General features: G+C 33.3%; 1 protein-coding gene across 5 annotated transcripts in view; it reads left to right on the forward strand.

Moving 5' to 3' along the window:
* The window catches only part of DIAPH2 (diaphanous related formin 2), a 984,211-nt gene that overhangs the window by 230,489 nt on the left and 735,806 nt on the right, over nucleotides 1-17,916 (forward strand). For all 5 annotated transcript variants that reach the window (XM_047843487.1, XM_047843489.1, XM_047843490.1 and 2 more), the window contains 3 exons: nucleotides 7,519-7,629; nucleotides 14,309-14,427; nucleotides 16,638-16,754. In XM_047843487.1, coding sequence (XP_047699443.1) covers nucleotides 7,519-7,629; nucleotides 14,309-14,427; nucleotides 16,638-16,754 — 347 coding nt within the window. The remainder of the gene's footprint in view (nucleotides 1-7,518; nucleotides 7,630-14,308; nucleotides 14,428-16,637; nucleotides 16,755-17,916) is intronic.

The following is a 17,916-nucleotide window of genomic DNA, read 5'->3' on the forward strand; positions in this document are numbered from 1 at the left end:
TTCTCAAGTCTTCAGATTTTACTCTAAGCATGCTTGTAAATTAGCTATTAGTGCACTTATGCCATCACACGGAGGATGTAGCCTTGGATAAATCATTTATCATTTGTGAGTACAGGTAAATTTATAATAAAACAAGGTGCTACAGCTTATGAATAAGGAGAAAATTTGTAGAAAAGTAAATGAATGTGTTAAATATTAGGTGTTGAATGAATACCTGCTAGCACTTAGGAAACTTGTTCTATTTATTGACAGTTTTATATTACTATCATTTTTAGAGTGGACTTAGTATAATGGGGGGCTGTATAGATATATTTACACAATGTAGTCATTTTTCAAGTTCATATAAAAGTAACTTCTGACTTAAAGGATGTCTTTCCTTTTATGTCTATTTCAAAGATGATTAATTGTCAAATATATCTTTTTTTTGTCATGGAGGGTCACTAGTGACCTCCATTATATAAAAAGCAAGACACTTTTTAAGTTGTCATATTGGCGTCTTCAGCACCATTTGACACTATTGATTATTCCTATCAAAGTTCTCTCGTTCCACAATTTCCATAATCCTAACCTCTCCTTGTTTTGTCTCTTATATTTTTAAATCTTTTAAATCTTCTGTCTGTATATTTGGCCCTAAAATATACTGCTTCCTAAGAGCTTAATTCTCACTTCTTTGGTCCTTTGCTTTGGTTCATTGCATTGCTCATTCTGTACATTGTCCTTGGACAGCCTCATCCATCCTTATGACTTGCATCTAGTACTTCTATATGATGAATTTCTCTGAACTCTTCTTTTCCAAATTCTACTGACTCAGACAGACCCCCCATATGGTCAGCTGCCTCTTGACTGAATTTCAAATTCAATATTGTCCTTAATGCTACTTACCTGCCTATTCTTCATCCTTCTCCTTCCTACTCTAATCCTCTCTCCAATCTTAACCTGCCTTTCTTTTGTATTCTCAATCCTGGTTACCTTAGCATTATCCACTGGGTAGTATAAACCAGAAACATTATAGTCATCTTTGAATCTATTCTTCTCCATTCACCATTCCTTCAGTCACCAAATCCTACCAACTCTACTTCCTTAGTGTTGTTCTTTCCTTCATTGGTATCCCTTCCCCTCCACCTCTGCTGCCATTTGTGTACTTCAGTGCATTGTCACATCTCACCATTTTGCCATTTTTCTGGACTCTTAAATATCTTCTACCTTTTATTCCAACCCCTTTTAAATCATCTTCCACAGAGTTATAGTTTTGAAGTACAGTTCTTGTCATATCACTGCTCAATCCAACAAGATCTTCCCGTAACCTCTAGGATTAAAATGTAGTCTTAGTACACACAAAATACTTCATCATCATCATCATCATCATCATCATCATCAAAATACATCATCATATCTGTAGCCTCATATTTCACCACTCTTCTACTTATACTTCACCACTATTCTACTTATATGTTTTGGTCCAGTCATAGTGTGCTCAGAATCCTGAACATTTTATGCTGTTTTTTCCTTCTACCTCCATACCTTTGTACATGGCTTCATCTGCCTGGACTTTTTCTCCATTTCTTGATTTAATTAACTTGCTCTGTACATTTCTATCTTTCTTGTTTTGTACTTATTTGACTTAAACCATCTTTTTTCCTAAATCCTGCTGGGGTAAGATAAAGAAAGACCTTGTTAATGTCAACAAAGTACTTAATAAGGTCAAGTTGTGACCATGTCAATAAAATTTTAAAAGCACACTTTGTCACAGCTAGTGGCAATATGGATAATCTGTCTGAGAATGCCCTAGAGTTGGCAATTATTGTACTCCATAGCTCTTTGAATTGTGATCAAACAGAGAGATAGATGGTTGTATAGTTTTCAGACCTGGTAAGTTAAATAAAAGTTTGTAGCATTTTTCCAATAATTTTGTGAGGATATTTCATGTTAAAATAGTTCCGCTCTCTACCACTTTGGTAAGAAATGGAATACAATTTTTTTTTGTGTTGCTGTGTCTCGTGCTATTAAAATTTGAGATATCTCATTACCATTCACCCATTATATTTTAATCATTGTATTGAGGGCAATTAGAGGTTAAACAGAAAATCCTAAATGAATGCAGAACTTGCCTTTACAAAGTTTATAATCTCTTTTGTGGTATTTTACACTCTGTATCACATCCCATACCGCAGGATGAAGACAATAGCATCTTGTGACTAAAGGATGTAGACCATTATTGTAGAAAGAAAATATACTATTATAGTAAAGGAATAATCCTAATTTGATGGAAAAACTGATAGTGATTCAGTTTAGCATATAATTATACATGGTACAAATTATTGGATCTTTATCACATGCAGAGTTGGTGGTTTTTATCTATACATATTCATGCATTTATTTGGCAGCCTATTTATCATGTAGAAAAGGAGACCCCTGAAGTACAAATAAAGAAACTGTTTTAGTGGTTAAGAATCAGAATTTTGGTCCTATCCTACTATATTTATTAATAATGGACAAAATGTGCTGATTTACTGTGACGTTTAAATTTTAATTCTTGTGGAAGCTATATTTAAAACAGATATGGCAGACCATTTTGAAACTTAGACCTATTATAAAGAAACTAAGCAACAGAAAGAATCTGGAAAAATGGACTTTGTGATATTCAGTTCAAGGGTACTTGCTTTTCTTCCCAGTGTAAGGAAAAATGCTATTCAGCAAGGCCAGATTTGTGAATTGTAGTGTTGTACAAAGAATCCCAAACAGTCATGAGACATGAGTTCTAGTTCAGTCTTCATGGCTTTTTATTAGCTACATGATCTTGGGCGAATCATCTAGTATTTCTAGGTTTCCAGTTTCTTTATCTTTAAAGGAACACATCAGAACAGAGTATTTGGCATTTTTAGGCAGTCTCTCCACTTTAAAATCACATATTCTTTATTTTGCATCTCTGGGGTTGGATTTTTTTAAAGCAGATTGATTTTGCCTTATAAGCAGACAATATAGTTCAATCATGATCTTAAAGATTTATACGCTTGGAAGTTCAACATAGCAATTCTGAAACTATCATTATTTGGGAATGAGTTTTGTACTTCTTTGGAGCTTAGGTTTTAGATATTAGGCAGAAGACTTTTTCCTTAAAGCCCCTAGTGCAATGCTATCTAGTCAAAGTTTCTGCATTGTCCTTCATTCATGCCGTCCAGTGTGGTAGCCAGTAGACACATATGGCTTTTGAACACTTGAACTGTTGCTAGTGTGACTGAGCATCTGAATTTTAAATGTTATTTAATTGTAACTAAACTAAATTTAAATTGTGACTGGTGGCCCCATATTGAATAGCCTATTTCTAGCCTGTGTGTGTGTGTGTGTGTGTGTGTGTGTGTGTGTGTGTTTGTATCTGTATGCAAATGTATGCTGAATAGGGAGTGGCATGGCAGGAAGTAAAGGAAAGTGGAGACCATTATTTTGAATGATGGGATGCTACCCGTACTTCATTGTTCAGGATGTATATATATGTATACACACATATACATATATACACATATACACATATATAGTGGAATATAACACATTCTGGGAACTGTTTTCTACCTTTCCTCTTTTTTTTGTTTGTAATCTATTATGCATTTTGATAACCACATTGTTTTGTTTTCTTTAAAATTGAGGTATAATTGACTTACATGATAAGCACTTTATATACTAGACAATATATTATTAAAATAATTGTATGCTTTCTAATTAATAGTTTCAAAGCTAGATATTTCCAGTATATTAAACGATGCAATAGTTAAATTTTATTATATTACCCATCCTTAAAATCTTTTTTTGTGTGAATCTATGAATGGAGTTAATGAGGCATTTGAATGTGCTAGAAATTATTCTGTATTTGAAATAAAATGATATGGTTTAGAATCATGAGTTTTCTCCTTGCTGTCTGACCTTGTATAAGTTACCTGCTTTGAACCTCAGCTTCATCATCTGTGAATTAAGAATAATAGTAACACTTATGTTGAATGGTTTTTATGAGGAAGGCATTAAATGGTGAATTATATAAAATCTCTATATTGTTTGGTAATTAATAATAAGAACAGGGGTGCCAGGTGCATCTGTCTTTTAAGTGTCCAACTTTGGCTACATCATGATATTGCAGTTAGTGAGTTTGAGCCCAGCATTGAGCTCTGTGCTGACAGTTCAGAGCCTGGAGCCTGCTTCAGATTCTGTGTCTCCCTCTCTTTCTGCCCCTCCCCTCTCCCTCCCTCTCTCTCTCTCTCTCTTTCTCTCTCTCAACAATAAAAATTAAAAAATATATAAATAAATGTGCTTTCAAATTTATTTTTTTTAAAGAATAATACTAATGATAATAGTTTAGGGTTCTGTATTTAATTATTCAGAATCTACATAATGGCTGTTTCGTGTTTATATTTAAGTAATAATATATTCTGGCATTGAAACGAATTCTATTTTTAAAATTTAATTTTGTATTTGTAAATAGTGACAATTATTTTGGTTTTGGATTGATTTTGTTATGTCCTCTAAAAAGGGCAGTAATTACATAGTAACATAAAGATATAGACGTATTTAAGATAATTTTTTTGTTCTTCACATTCATACACTATAAATGTTTTTATAAGAGGGAATCACTGTAACAGAATATGTTGGAAAAATGACATGATGGTATGACTATTCTCCTTATGTTATTAATTTTATTATATGTCTATTAGAATTTGATAAACAATAAATAGTACATTGATAAACCAGTGCCATTATTTCTTTAAATTGCTGACTTCAAAGTGTCTCCTACCTATTTTGTTTGTCTTCTAATTATTTTATAGTCAATGAATGCAACTTCTTTTTTTAACATTTTTTAAAAACTTATTTATTTTTGAGAGAGAGGCAGAGAGACAGAGAGACCGAGCACAAGCAGGGGAAGGGCAGAGAGAGGGAGTCACAGAATCCAAAGCAGGCTTCAGGCCCCGAGCCGTCAGAACAGAGTCTGATGCGGGGCTCAAACTCAAGAATTGCACCCTGTTCATGCTCTGTCTCTCTCTGTCCCAAAAATAAATAAACGTTGAAAAAAAACAAAAAAAACAAACAAAAAAACGGGGCGCCTGGGTGGCGCAGTCGGTTAAGCGTCCGACTTCAGCCAGGTCACGATCTCGCGGTCCGTGAGTTCGAGCCCCGCGATGGCTCGGAGCCTGGAGCCTGTTTCCGATTCTGTGTCTCCCTCTCTCTCTGCCCCTCCCCTGTTCATGCTCTGTCTCTCTCTGTCCCAAAAATAAATAAACGTTGAAAAAAAAAAAAAAAGAATTGCAAGATCATGATCTGAGCCGAAGTCAGTGCTTAACCAACTGAGCCACCCAGGTTCCCCTCAATGCCACTTCTTTTTTAGCATTCAGTTATACATCACATGTAAAGTATTTTATAGTATTGCAGTGTTTGTCTTATTAAATGTAAAGGTATTTTTATGTTGATATATTCATTAATTTTATTGATTTTTACTATTTTTATCATCTCCTGATCTAAATACTTTTATTTGTATAAAGGTACAATTCCAAGACTCATTAACTTGTTTCTTATTGAAATGTTCTCTTGTAGGGTATTAATACAAGCCATTAAGCTAGAATTTCTTCTGGCAAAAACAATCCTAGCAGATGGCAACTTTTCTCTCTATTAATTTTGGATTAGACATGTACTTTGGCTTGTTTGGTCATGTCATAGTTGTAACATAACAAGGATCATTCAAGCACATGCAATGATAATATATTTAATAATATGTACAGTATGCAAACTTTTATCCCATCCTATGGAAACTATATAAAGACTTACATATTTTCTTATTGTAAGTAAGAAGGTTAACTAGTCCATTAAGGCATAAATATCATAATAACTTATTTGAAATGTGTTTTACGATAAAGCAAGTATTTTTAATCAATTGTCTAAATGTTTTATATTGACATTTGAGCATTCATAGGAGTTGGACTACATTGTTCAGTTGCCATTTAGATATTTAGTAATGTTAGAAACAACTTTAGTCATCCCCTTTAAAACATACAACTTTTTATTTTTGAACCTGGATGTGAAGTGGATGGACTATTCTCCCTAAAAACAGCTTAAATGGCTAAGGTACATATGTAAAAATGAAAGGAATACTTTATTTTTAATAAAGAAATATTTAAAGGAACTGTACTTTTAAACCTTTTAATATTTTCTTTCTACTTGAAAAATAACTATTAAAATGATAGGTGGGATAGGTCAAGTCAAAATACATTTGAAATATTTTCTTTTGCTGATCTGTTTTTCTCATACTATTATTTATTTGTGTCTCCTATATATACTTGTATATATACTTGACATCTTTACCAAATCTGGTTTTCCAGTTCTCTGGAAATCAACTCTTTGAACACTGTACAGTGCACTCACTGCATACTTTAAAAATAATCAATTTAGGGGCGCCTGGGTGGCTCAGTCAGTTAAGCGTCTGACTTGGTTTTGGTTCTGGTCATGATCTCGTGGTTTGTGAATTCGAGTCCCTGGTTGAGTCTCTGTCAGCACAGAGCCTGCTTGGGATTCTCTCTCCCTCTCTCTCTGCCCTTTCCCCACTTGCTCTCTCTGTCTCTCTCTCTCCTCAAAATAAAGAAATCAACTTAAAAAAAAAAGAATGATCAATTTAAATGTGCAGCTCATCACTTAAACTATTATCCAGTTGCCATAAACTTGAGCAGCATTCCCCAAAAAGTATGGATCAACTGGCAATTAGCACTTTGTTGATTCCCTTCTAGCTTGCAATTACCAGAAAGTAAGTCCCCTTTATAGTAGGGAACCTCAATATTAGAAGATAAGAAAAACCAAACCTTCTTTACAGTGTTAATATAATTAAGGAATCACCTTCACTTAAAAACAAACACTTCTATTTGTCATGCAGTGCGCTTTGGCATTGGTGTCACAGTGCCTTCTAGTTGATCTTAATTTACTTGCATTCATTTTTATACACAGTAAATTAATTCCTCTTAATCATATATTTTAAAACTTTATATTTTTTGCAAGTGTATCCCAATGATAGATGGAGAGAGTATAAATCAGTATAATAGCTCCAAGTTATCACTGTTCCCTGTGTAATACCAGGGTACATTATTTGATTTATTTTAGAAAAGTGTTTATAACCATATAGAATTGAGGCCAAGTGCACTCTGAGGACAGCTGGGTATGGAAGATACATTTCATGATCTTTTAAAGGGCTATATATGCAGACTTTTGGAACTTTGAGCTTCTCAGAGAGAATTCAATATTCCTTCATATTGTTTGGCAAAACAGCAATACTTGGCCATCCATATTTTTGTTAAAATTATTCTGGACATTAGAAACTTAATTGTTAATTTTGTTGTTTATACTAAATCATCCTTATCCTTATGTAAAAATTTACATTTCTTTTTATAGTATATGTATGTATGCCTTTAGCTAATGGAAAAATAATGATCTGAATGCAGTAAGTAAATATTCCCTTAATGAAAAAAAAAATTAACAAAATTTGCTTTCTAATTGCAGGTGGCCTGCATGCAGTTTATAAACGCCCTTGTCACTTCACCCTATGAGCTTGATTTTAGAATACATTTAAGGAATGAATTCCTGCGTTCAGGACTAAAAACAATGTTACCAGTAAGTTGTGTATACACATTTATTATGCTAATGAACTTTAATGTTTTTCTCTCATTGGACAAAAGTATTTGCAGCAGAGTAAATAAATGTACCTTGTTCTATTTGCTTTTGTAAAGCATTAGATATTTTGTAAGCTTTTCTATATTGCAGTAATGTCAGTCTCTCTATACAACTTATGATTCAGAATTCAGCTAATGTATCCAGAGTGATGTGGGTGGTTTTTTTGTTGTTGTTGTTTTGTTTTGTTTTCTCAAAGTCGAAAGGGAATTTCTTTTCTTTGAATTTGAATACTTAGAACATAAAAGACTGCTGCTTTTTCTTTTTCTGCAGCCTCAATTTTCACTTGAAAGTTTTTGCTTTCCTCTTTGAACTTAGATTGATATCGTTTATATTCAGCATTAAGTATGTATAGAATTTGGATTCGTATATTCTAGACACATTTCTTAAGAATGGTATTCTTGTTACAATGCTGTAGGAACTTTTCTTAAAAATAGTTCCTTAAATTGAATATGAATATATGCAATAGTTAACATTTTTGAAATAACTTTACAGCTTGATCTGAGATAAAGTACACTTATAAGCACAACTAATGTGACTTTTTATTTTGTCTAATATGTTAACTGAAGAGGGATTTTGTTTAAACATGGCATTGTTAAAAGACAATTGTTTAAACTCACTAGTCTCATACCTGAGAAAAAAGAAGCAAAAGGGAGTAAATATATATAATATGTACGCATATACGCAAATACATATATATATATGTGTACGTATTATATATATGTTATATAAATGTATATAATACTTAAAGTACTAGAAATACCAAAATAAGGGACATTTCATTGTGAAGAATGAGTGTGTAGCATGCATCTGTAACTCGTGCTCTGTTAGTCTTAACTGAAAGTAGTTGGAATTCATCATCATAAAATGTACCATAGACTTGGGTCTACTGAAACCCATTTTGATTCAGATGTATGCTTTGGTGTATCTGGTTTTAGAAAAGTTCAGTTCTACTTTGAATGGTCCTTTAACCCATGACTTTAAAAAGGAAGGAGTTGATTGCAGTTAATCAAAACAACATTTTAAGTGACTTATATTGAGGTTCACTATGCAGGTAACTTAGGCACATTCACTAGTTATGGTGTGTGTAACCCGCATTCTTATGTTGTCACAAATCTTTCCTCATGAAAAGTCTGTGGGCTTAGGTAGCTACAGATAATGTTATAGTCTTGATTCTAGTGTGGCTTTTGAGATGTTGGCTTCCATGCTTGTCCTCACTGGGCTGGTCCTCTGTTTCTAAGAGAGTAATAATGTCTTTGGACATTTTCTGGCTACAAGGGCTCATTAACATCCTCTGCTCATTTACTAATATGCCACATTTTTTGTATTAGTTGTTGCTATTATTCTTCTATCTTTTATTTCCCTGTATCTATTATAATTGAATATTCATTTTCTGCCTTATACTACTGAATATCTGATTGAGAAAACTGTGACTCTCAGTTTATTTAAGTTCTGTTTTTTTTTTAATTTTTTTTTCCAACATTTATTTATTTTGGGGACAGAGAGAGACAGAGCATGAACGGGGGAGGGGCAGAGAGAGAGGGAGACACAGAATCGGAAACAGGCTCCAGGCTCTGAGCCATTAGCCCAGAGCCTGACGTGGGGCTCGAGCTCACGGGCCGCGAGATCGTGACCTGGCTGAAGTCGGACGCTTAACCGACTGCGCTACCCAGGCGCCCCTTAAGTTCTGTTTTCAGAAAGGGTATGGATGGTAACTCTTGTCCTTTTTTACTTTTCTCTGGTGTGTTCATCTTTGCTGGGTTCAGTGGTCTCATGGTATGATACTCACTTGTTTACACTGACAATGAGGATTTTGCATCAGTGATTCTAAGCTTAAGCCTTTTGTGGCAACATGTGCTTCTTAATATATGCATTCCTAATATATGTATCCAGTTAGATTTTTCTTTAAGTGTCACATCTCTTCAGTATGTCCTGATTCCTAGATCTCAGTTGTTTCCTCAGCAAGAGAAAAGAACAAAGTGTCATGTTCTGCCTCCTGAAGTTTTGGAAAGCAACAAACAAGGATTCTCAATTTTTTTTCTAAGACAATGGAGTGATATATGATTAAATACAGCCCAGGTCATCAACTAAAGACTTTGAACATGTACCCCTAAAGATATCTATCAAAATCTCTTTGGGGGTAAGGCAGAGATGTTTGGTTTGAAAAGAAAAATAAACCCTCCCTAGGTATTTCTTATATATGAGAATCAGAATCCAGAAAGATAGACCCAGAAGGTTAGATATTCTTTCTTTAATACCATAGATTTCACCACTGATGTTGTTCTTGTAGTTTTTTCATCACATTTGGAACAAAGGTCTGAATGGTCATACTTTAATGTACATTATATGTACCTAATTATGTCAATTATCTAATTGACTCACTATCTAATTTCCTAAATATTTAAGCTTAAACTTCTAGAACTTTGTTAATATTAAACATCTGTACACATGCATGGAAGCTTACTAATATATTCATAGGAGAGTTTTTAAAATCCTCACTTTTTTCCTGTTTATTGTTACTTTATACACCATTCTGACAGGAGGAGCTCCCTAATTTTCTAGAATGTATCATATTCAAAACAGCAAATTAGACGTGGCTAAGGCTAATTCAAATTGTTGGTCCATGAATAAAAAATTATCACAAGCCTATCTGGTTGTATGAACATGTTGAATCCATGTATTGTACACCTGAAACTAATATTACACTGTATGTTAACTTACTGGAATTCAAATAAAAACTTAAAAAAAAAACATATCTGTAATCATTAAGTGTTAGAGAGAATGATTCTTAGTGTTTTAATAACCCCTGAGACCATTGTAATATTATAGTACAGTGAAACGTTTTTCATACAATAATCAGAATCCTCAAGATAAGGATTATTTTAATTATATTCTGTAAGAAAGACAGATACCATATGTTTTCACTCTTATGTGGATCCTGAGAAACTTAACAGAAACCCATGGGGGAGGGGAAGGAAAAAAAAAAAGAGGTTAGAGTGGGAGACAGCCAAAGCATAAGAGACTCTTAAAAACTGAGAACAAACTGAGGGTTGATGTGGGGTGGGAGGGAGGGGAGGGTGGGTGATGGGTATTGAGGAGGGCACCTTTTGGGATGAGCACTGGGTGTTGATTGGAAACCAATTTGACAGTAAATTTCATATATTGAAAAAAAACTGAAATAAAATCCTTGAGCAAAAAAAATGGTATTCTGTAAAAATTTATTTTCAATATTCCCCCATCTCTATTGATAAATTATGGTGTTTAAAGGGAGTTTATACTTCATTTATATGGAAAATTCTGTTCATAAATTTGCTTTAGCAATTTGGATTAGTGAGTTGTTATACGCTATACAGTTAGTTAAATAAGTTTAGAAAATATTAGGTAAATAAGATTTGTGAAGGAACAAGAGAGTAAGAAATTATGTCTGTAAGCATCATGCATTCTTACTCTTTAAAAAAAAAACAACAAACTCTTATTCTGTTGAAGACTCAATTTTTTTTTATGAAATTTATTGACAAATTGGTTTCCATACAACACCCAGTGCTCATCCCAAAAGGTGCCCTCCTCAATACCCATCACCCACCCTCTCCTCCCTCCCACCCCCCATCAACCCTCAGTTTGTTCTCACTTTTTAACAGTCTCTTATGCTTTGGCTCTCTCCCATTCTAACCTCTTTTTTTTTTTTCCTTCCCCTCCCCCATGGGTTTCTGTTAAGTTTCTCAGGATCCACATAAGAGTGAAACCATATGGTATCTGTCTTTCTCTGTATGGCTTATTTCACTTAGCATCACACTCTCCAGTTCCATCCACGTTGCTACAAAAGGCCGTATTTCATTTTTTCTCATTGCCACGTAGTACTCCATTGTGTATATAAACCACAATTTCTTTATCCATTCATCAGTTGATGGACATTTAGGCTCTTTCCATAATTTGGCTATTGTTGAGAGTGCTGCTATGAACATTGGGGTACAAGTGCCCCTATGCATCAGTACTCCTGTATCCCTTGGATAAATTCCTAGCAGTGCTATTGCTGGGTCATAGGGTAGGTCTATTTTTAATTTTCTGAGGAACCTCCACACTGCTTTCCAGAGCGGCCGCACCAATTTGCATTCCCACCAACAGTGCAAGAGGGTTCCCGTTTCTCCACATCCTCTCCAGCATCTATAGTCTCCTGATTTGTTCATTTTGGCCACTCTGACTGGCGTGAGGTGATACCTGAGTGTGGTTTTGATTTGTATTTCCCTGATAAGGAGCGACGCTGAACATCTTTTCATGTGCCTGTTGGCCATCCGGATGTGAAGACTCAATTTTGATTGCTTGACTGGTAATCAGTCATGTACTGGAAATGGAATTTCCTTTGAAATATACTATGTTATAGAGACTTAAATATGTGTTTTACAGAATCTGTCAAAAATGTTCCATATCTATACAGCAATTCTGTTTAAAGAAATAACTGAACATATTTACAATATTTTACATAATTAATAATATAATTCAGTACAGTTATGATTATATATATTTTTAAATATAAAACTTTAGTGATGCATTTCCATTTCCTTTTATAGGATATCATATTTGTGCTTATAAAAACTTTATTAATTAAATGTTTATTTCATCATGAATTTATGGATATATTTTTCAGGGTTTGACATTTGACTGAATGGAAGTTTTATATATGTTTGTGTATGTATATATGCATATATATTTGTATTAATGGAGATTATTAGTAAGCAATATAAGGTATCACATTTCTATGTGTATATATTTTAATAATTTTTAAATGTTCATTTATATATTTTTGAAAGAGAGAGAGAGTGTGTGTGTGAGTGAGTGGGGGGAGGGGCAGAAAGAGAGAGACAGACAGAGAGAGAGAATCCCAAGCAGGCTCTGCACTGTCAGTGCTGAGCCTAAAGCCGAGCTTGATCTCACAAACCACAAGACCATGACCTGAGTCTAAATCAAGAGTCAGTCATTTAACTGACTGAACCACTCAGAAGCCCATATATCTGTGTTTTAATATTATGGTATATATGTTCATATACTATATGAACTATATTTATATAACTAATGTGTTGTCCGAATTAAAAACAATTAAACATTTAGCCACTTATTTTTACAGAAAATATTTAATCAGATTGATTCCATGTTTTATAAAATTTCTGATGCTAATTAAATGGCTGTATTCAAATTAGATTTTTCTGTTTTCAAACATATTTGAAAGTGTTCAAGTTTTATAGTAAGCCTCTAAGAAGGAACATAACAATATGTTATAACATAAGACAAAAATAAGGAAAAGTCCATATTGTAAAATGTGTTAACAATTGTTTCTGCAATGACCAACATACTGGGTATTTCTGGCTTCTGCTCTTTTCTGACTGGAGTTCTGAAATCACCTGATAAAACATTCCACCAATGGTAGGAAATTTTGCATTCCAACAGATTGAAAAGTGGAAAACTAGGCCAAAAGCAAGTTATTCCTAAAGAGGAAACTAAGTGTAAATGCATTTATTTGTCATTTATTCTATATGAAATTATAGAAACATACTAATACATATTTTCATATGTTCTATATGTAAATTTAAATTATGTGAATATTAGAAAAAATCTGTAAACTGCATACATTTGCATTTGGCTTTAGTAATAGCATTACATTTCCATTTATAATTGTTCTATGAATAAAAGTAGAAACAAGAAATGAATCCTATTTTGTATTGTTGATCTAATTTGAAATACACCATGCTTGCATTTCCTTTTAGAGTTAAAACTCAGCTCTGAAATCCTAGTCCCACTTTCAGTATCACCCTTGAGCATCCACAGTTGTGATTATAGATTTGGGTTTTGAAAGCTGCAACTTAATGGACACATATTAAAACATATTCCAGGTGATATATATTAAGCCCAACAATCTCTAGTGTGGCGTGCTTCCAAAGATTTTGTTCATACTATTATTTTGAAAATTATCAGAGGTTTGTATTCCATGTGCTCATAATGTATTACAAAAACAAATCTTTGATGCCCAAGTTGGTATTTTGTGATTAGGCCAAGAAAAAAAAAAGTGGGGGAGGAGGCTAGACATGCAGCTTGATAAAAAAAAATCCTGATGCCTTTTTGCTTCAAAATCACAAAATATCACTTAAGATTTCTTTACACAACTTTCTACACCACACTTGGGACTGTTGTGCTTGAATATATCCTTGCATTTATTCTTCATTAGTACAATTGATCTGTATTTGCATTTTTTGCCAGAGGCATATGTGAATATTCTAACTTCATGAGTTCTTTTGCTATCTTTGATGAGTATGTTTAATCAAAAATGACAGCATTCAAATTGGATTGTTAGCAATTAGTTTTTGTCAACTGTAAAAGTGATTGCTAATTTTTTTAATATAAATAAGCAAAATCTGGGTCATGAAAAGAAAAATGCAATTAATATAATGAGGTTCTTTAATTTTAAAATAGGAAAATACATAGTGCATTTTCTTTCTCTCAGGAAACTAAGTGCCTGGGTCAATATTTAAAATTACTTCTGTGTATATAAATGAATAATAGTGTCTATGCTTTATTACCAAAGTATGGTGTTTTCAAACTGTTACTCATCTGTAGTTTTATGTTTGTATATTAGGATCTAAAAGAAAAAGAGAATGATGAGCTTGATATTCAGCTGAAAGTATTTGATGAGAACAAAGAAGACGACCTGACTGAATTATCACACCGTCTCAATGACATTCGAGCAGAAATGGAATATCCTTTTGACAAGCCACAGAAATCATTTTGCATGTATTGTGAAAAAGGGATTTGTGGGTGATTGTGTGGACCATTATTAGGGTTTTTGTCTGCCAGCCCAATTTATATCCACTTATTTATATTAGTACCTCTCTATAATGCTGTCCTTCAGATTCATGTTGAGGAATTGTCAGAGTATCCCGATGATTTACACAGACGATATTGAAATCTGCACAATGGCTTGCTGTATTATAGATATATTCAGTTTATTTTTTTTAAATTTTTTTTTTCAACGTTTATTTATTTTTGGGACAGAGAGAGACAGAGCATGAACGGGGGAGGGGCAGAGAGAGGGACACACAGAATTGGAAACAGGCTCCAGGCTCTGAGCCATCAGCCCAGAGCCCGATGCGGGGCTCGAACTCACGGACCGGGAGATCATGACCTGGCTGAAGTCGGACGCTTAACCGACTGCGCCACCCAGGCGCCCCAGATATATTCAGTTTAATAGTCTGGAATAGACAAGAGCCTAAGGCATATACCTCAAATATAAGAATTTGGGAGGAAAAGTTCACTGAGTTCATATGTGACTATAGGTAATATGCTTCTTCAGTTTTATTAAAAGTTACTCAACTGATCTAGAGATACAATTCAACTCAAATAAGTGTCTTAGTCTCAATACAAATATTTTGCTTCCTTAGTAAAAAAAAATGTTTAGATGTGACAGTATCTGACTATAACAGGGCTATGTGGTAGAAGCGTTTGAGTCAAATACCAGGTGTAATCTTCCTGTGGCAACAATTTTATATGACAAGATTTTAGATATAAAAGATGGTTGTCATAGCGTTGCTGGCCATTTGTTTCACACTCAGTAAATTTCTTACTTAGGGAATTTGGAGGAGACTGGGAAACACTTCAAAACTAAAATGACTTTTGAGATGGAATTTTTCTCTATGATACCTTCTTCCCTCTTCCTCCCTGCACTGCCAAAAAAAAAGAAAAGAAAAGAAAAAAAAAGAAAGAAAGAAAGAAAGAAAAGCTGGAATATTCCTCTCCTTGAAACTCACAGTACTTTCTGTCTTATTTATGTATAGTTCTGTTCCCCTATGAGATTGAGGGCAGAAATGTTATATTTCATCTTTTTCCTCCAATGCTACTATTGAAGTGTCTTGGAAGTATTAGATAAATGTGTGTATGATGGATAACGATGCCATTATAATAAGGGATCAACGCTACTAATTTCTTATCCAGCATTAGTGACTCTAGTCGACATTTTCATAATATTAAATGCTTTTTGTATTAATATATATCTTGCTTCCTTGCTTTGTATAGATTTCTCTTATAATCAAACTTCACCATAAAGCTATTTTGGGTTCCATTCTGTAACCGCTTAAGGGACCTTATGAGACTTTAATACAACACTCTTACATGGGGTATAAGAAATAATCCATCATATACTTAATTCTACTTCAGAGAAAATGTTGACATTTCAGGTTATTTTTAGAACATTAGATTACATTTCCTTTTCTACCTTTCTTTTACATCAATTTTCTATGTCCTCACTTTTATTATAAAAGTGAATACATTTTTGAAATCTGTTATCTAGTTTACTAGAAGAATCTAAACTTTTACCACTCTTTTTATATCCTAAGAAAAGTATGTTTCAAGTTCTTTTGTCTTTACTCTCCATTTTTATTAAATGATGAAATACAAATAAATGCAAACAGTAACAATTTCACAGTGTTTTATCAGTATAAAATAAAACTGGTTTGTGATATTTTAGCAGTCCACAGAATGCTCCTTTACTGTCTGTATTATGTGGCAGTGAAAATAGAGGGATAGTGGCTTATGTGAATAATATAGGCCCTCTATCACAACCACAGGAAGATCAAGAGTAAACCATTTTCTCTAATGGCATTGCTGTTTCAATCATACCAGCTATCATCTCAAATTTAAAATATAATGGATAACTAATTGCTTAAGGTTTTGATGATTAAATGGTTTTAGAAATGCTCTTTTAAGTCTGTTTCTCTCATTAAAAGATTAAAGTGATTTCATAGATTTAATTTATTTATGTAAATTTTAAAATACTGGATCATGCAGTTGAAGGTTTAGAAACAGTAATGGAAATAAAATGGTGAATCAATATTTAAAAAAATGAAATTGCTTTTGTTATGAGTGAAACTTTCATCAAGAACTTTAGTGTTTTTCCTTTACTTATATTCCACTGATATGAATGAAGTGTATCATCTTCTGTATAACATGTTGAAGGATACTGCTGCTGAAAATTACTTATTATCCATTCTACAACATTTTTTGCTCATCAGAAATGATTATTATATCAGGTAAGAAGAAGTTCTGAGAGTACTAGTATTTGTATGATTTGAATTTGACTAAGTTAAGGGAAACTGATAATGTAGTGCATCCTAGGTAGTAGAGGCATATATACATACATAAATAGTGTATGAGACTTTGGTGATTTTGAGTAACATTTTTTAAAAGGCATTAATTTATTTTTAATTGGGCCAGAAGGATCTATTTATAAAACTGCGTACCCAGCAACAGGACATTTAGTAGAAAGAACCCAACAGATTTTACTGACCTTGTGATGAATTTTCTTTGCTAGGTAATGGTAGCACAGAGTAAGCACTGAGGTGTCTATGGTGCAACTTTTAAGTTCTGGTACATTTTAATAAGTAAGGTTTTTCTGTTGTTTCTCCTTTCTAATATTTATTTAATAATAGATGTGATCTTATCTAAGAAAATAATACTGGTATTTCAGCTTTATATCCATTACTATAATTCTTCAAAATAAATGATTATGATAATAATAAAGTTAGAAGCTGTAGAGTCTAGTAAGTGCAAATATATCTGAAAACCAGACAGTTAGAGAAAGGTTTCTGAGAGACTGAAATTATCCATAAGCTGATGGTCATGATCTTATATATAACTATTCAAGACACCCTTAGTTGTTCTTCATACTCTAATATGCATGAAATTCTGGCAACCTAGGTTCTCTGATTTCTCAAAATTTGCTTGATTAAAGGGTAGAGGCAAGCTACCATGCATTCAGGTATAGTTGCAACAAAGATGACAGTTCTAAAGTCACATGGAGAACTATTATAGTTCAGACTAGTACAGTTACTGATGGGTATCAAGATGGTACAGAGACATAGAAAAAATGGTTAAAATATTGAATTATATCCTGTTTTCTTAAAGCAGAAAAGATGGTAATTAAAATGATTGTTGTTGCCTAAAATAAGTAGTGGCAATTCAAAGGGTACTGTGCCTATGGGTATACAGTTACTTGGGGAAGTAATTTCTGTGAGACGATCCATTTCCCAGTAATTTTTAATATATATTAGAAGTTACTCTAATATGACATCCTTTTCATCCTGAGAACATCGATGTGAGGTAGAAATGTGACAAGCACTTTTATTATACTTACAGATAATTAACATGGCCTCAAAGAGAGCAGTTGTGTTTTCCTTGTTTACCCAGAGTCAT

This window comes from Prionailurus viverrinus, chromosome X, assembly GCF_022837055.1.
Source record: "Prionailurus viverrinus isolate Anna chromosome X, UM_Priviv_1.0, whole genome shotgun sequence".
NCBI classification, from domain to species: Eukaryota; Metazoa; Chordata; class Mammalia; order Carnivora; family Felidae; genus Prionailurus; species Prionailurus viverrinus.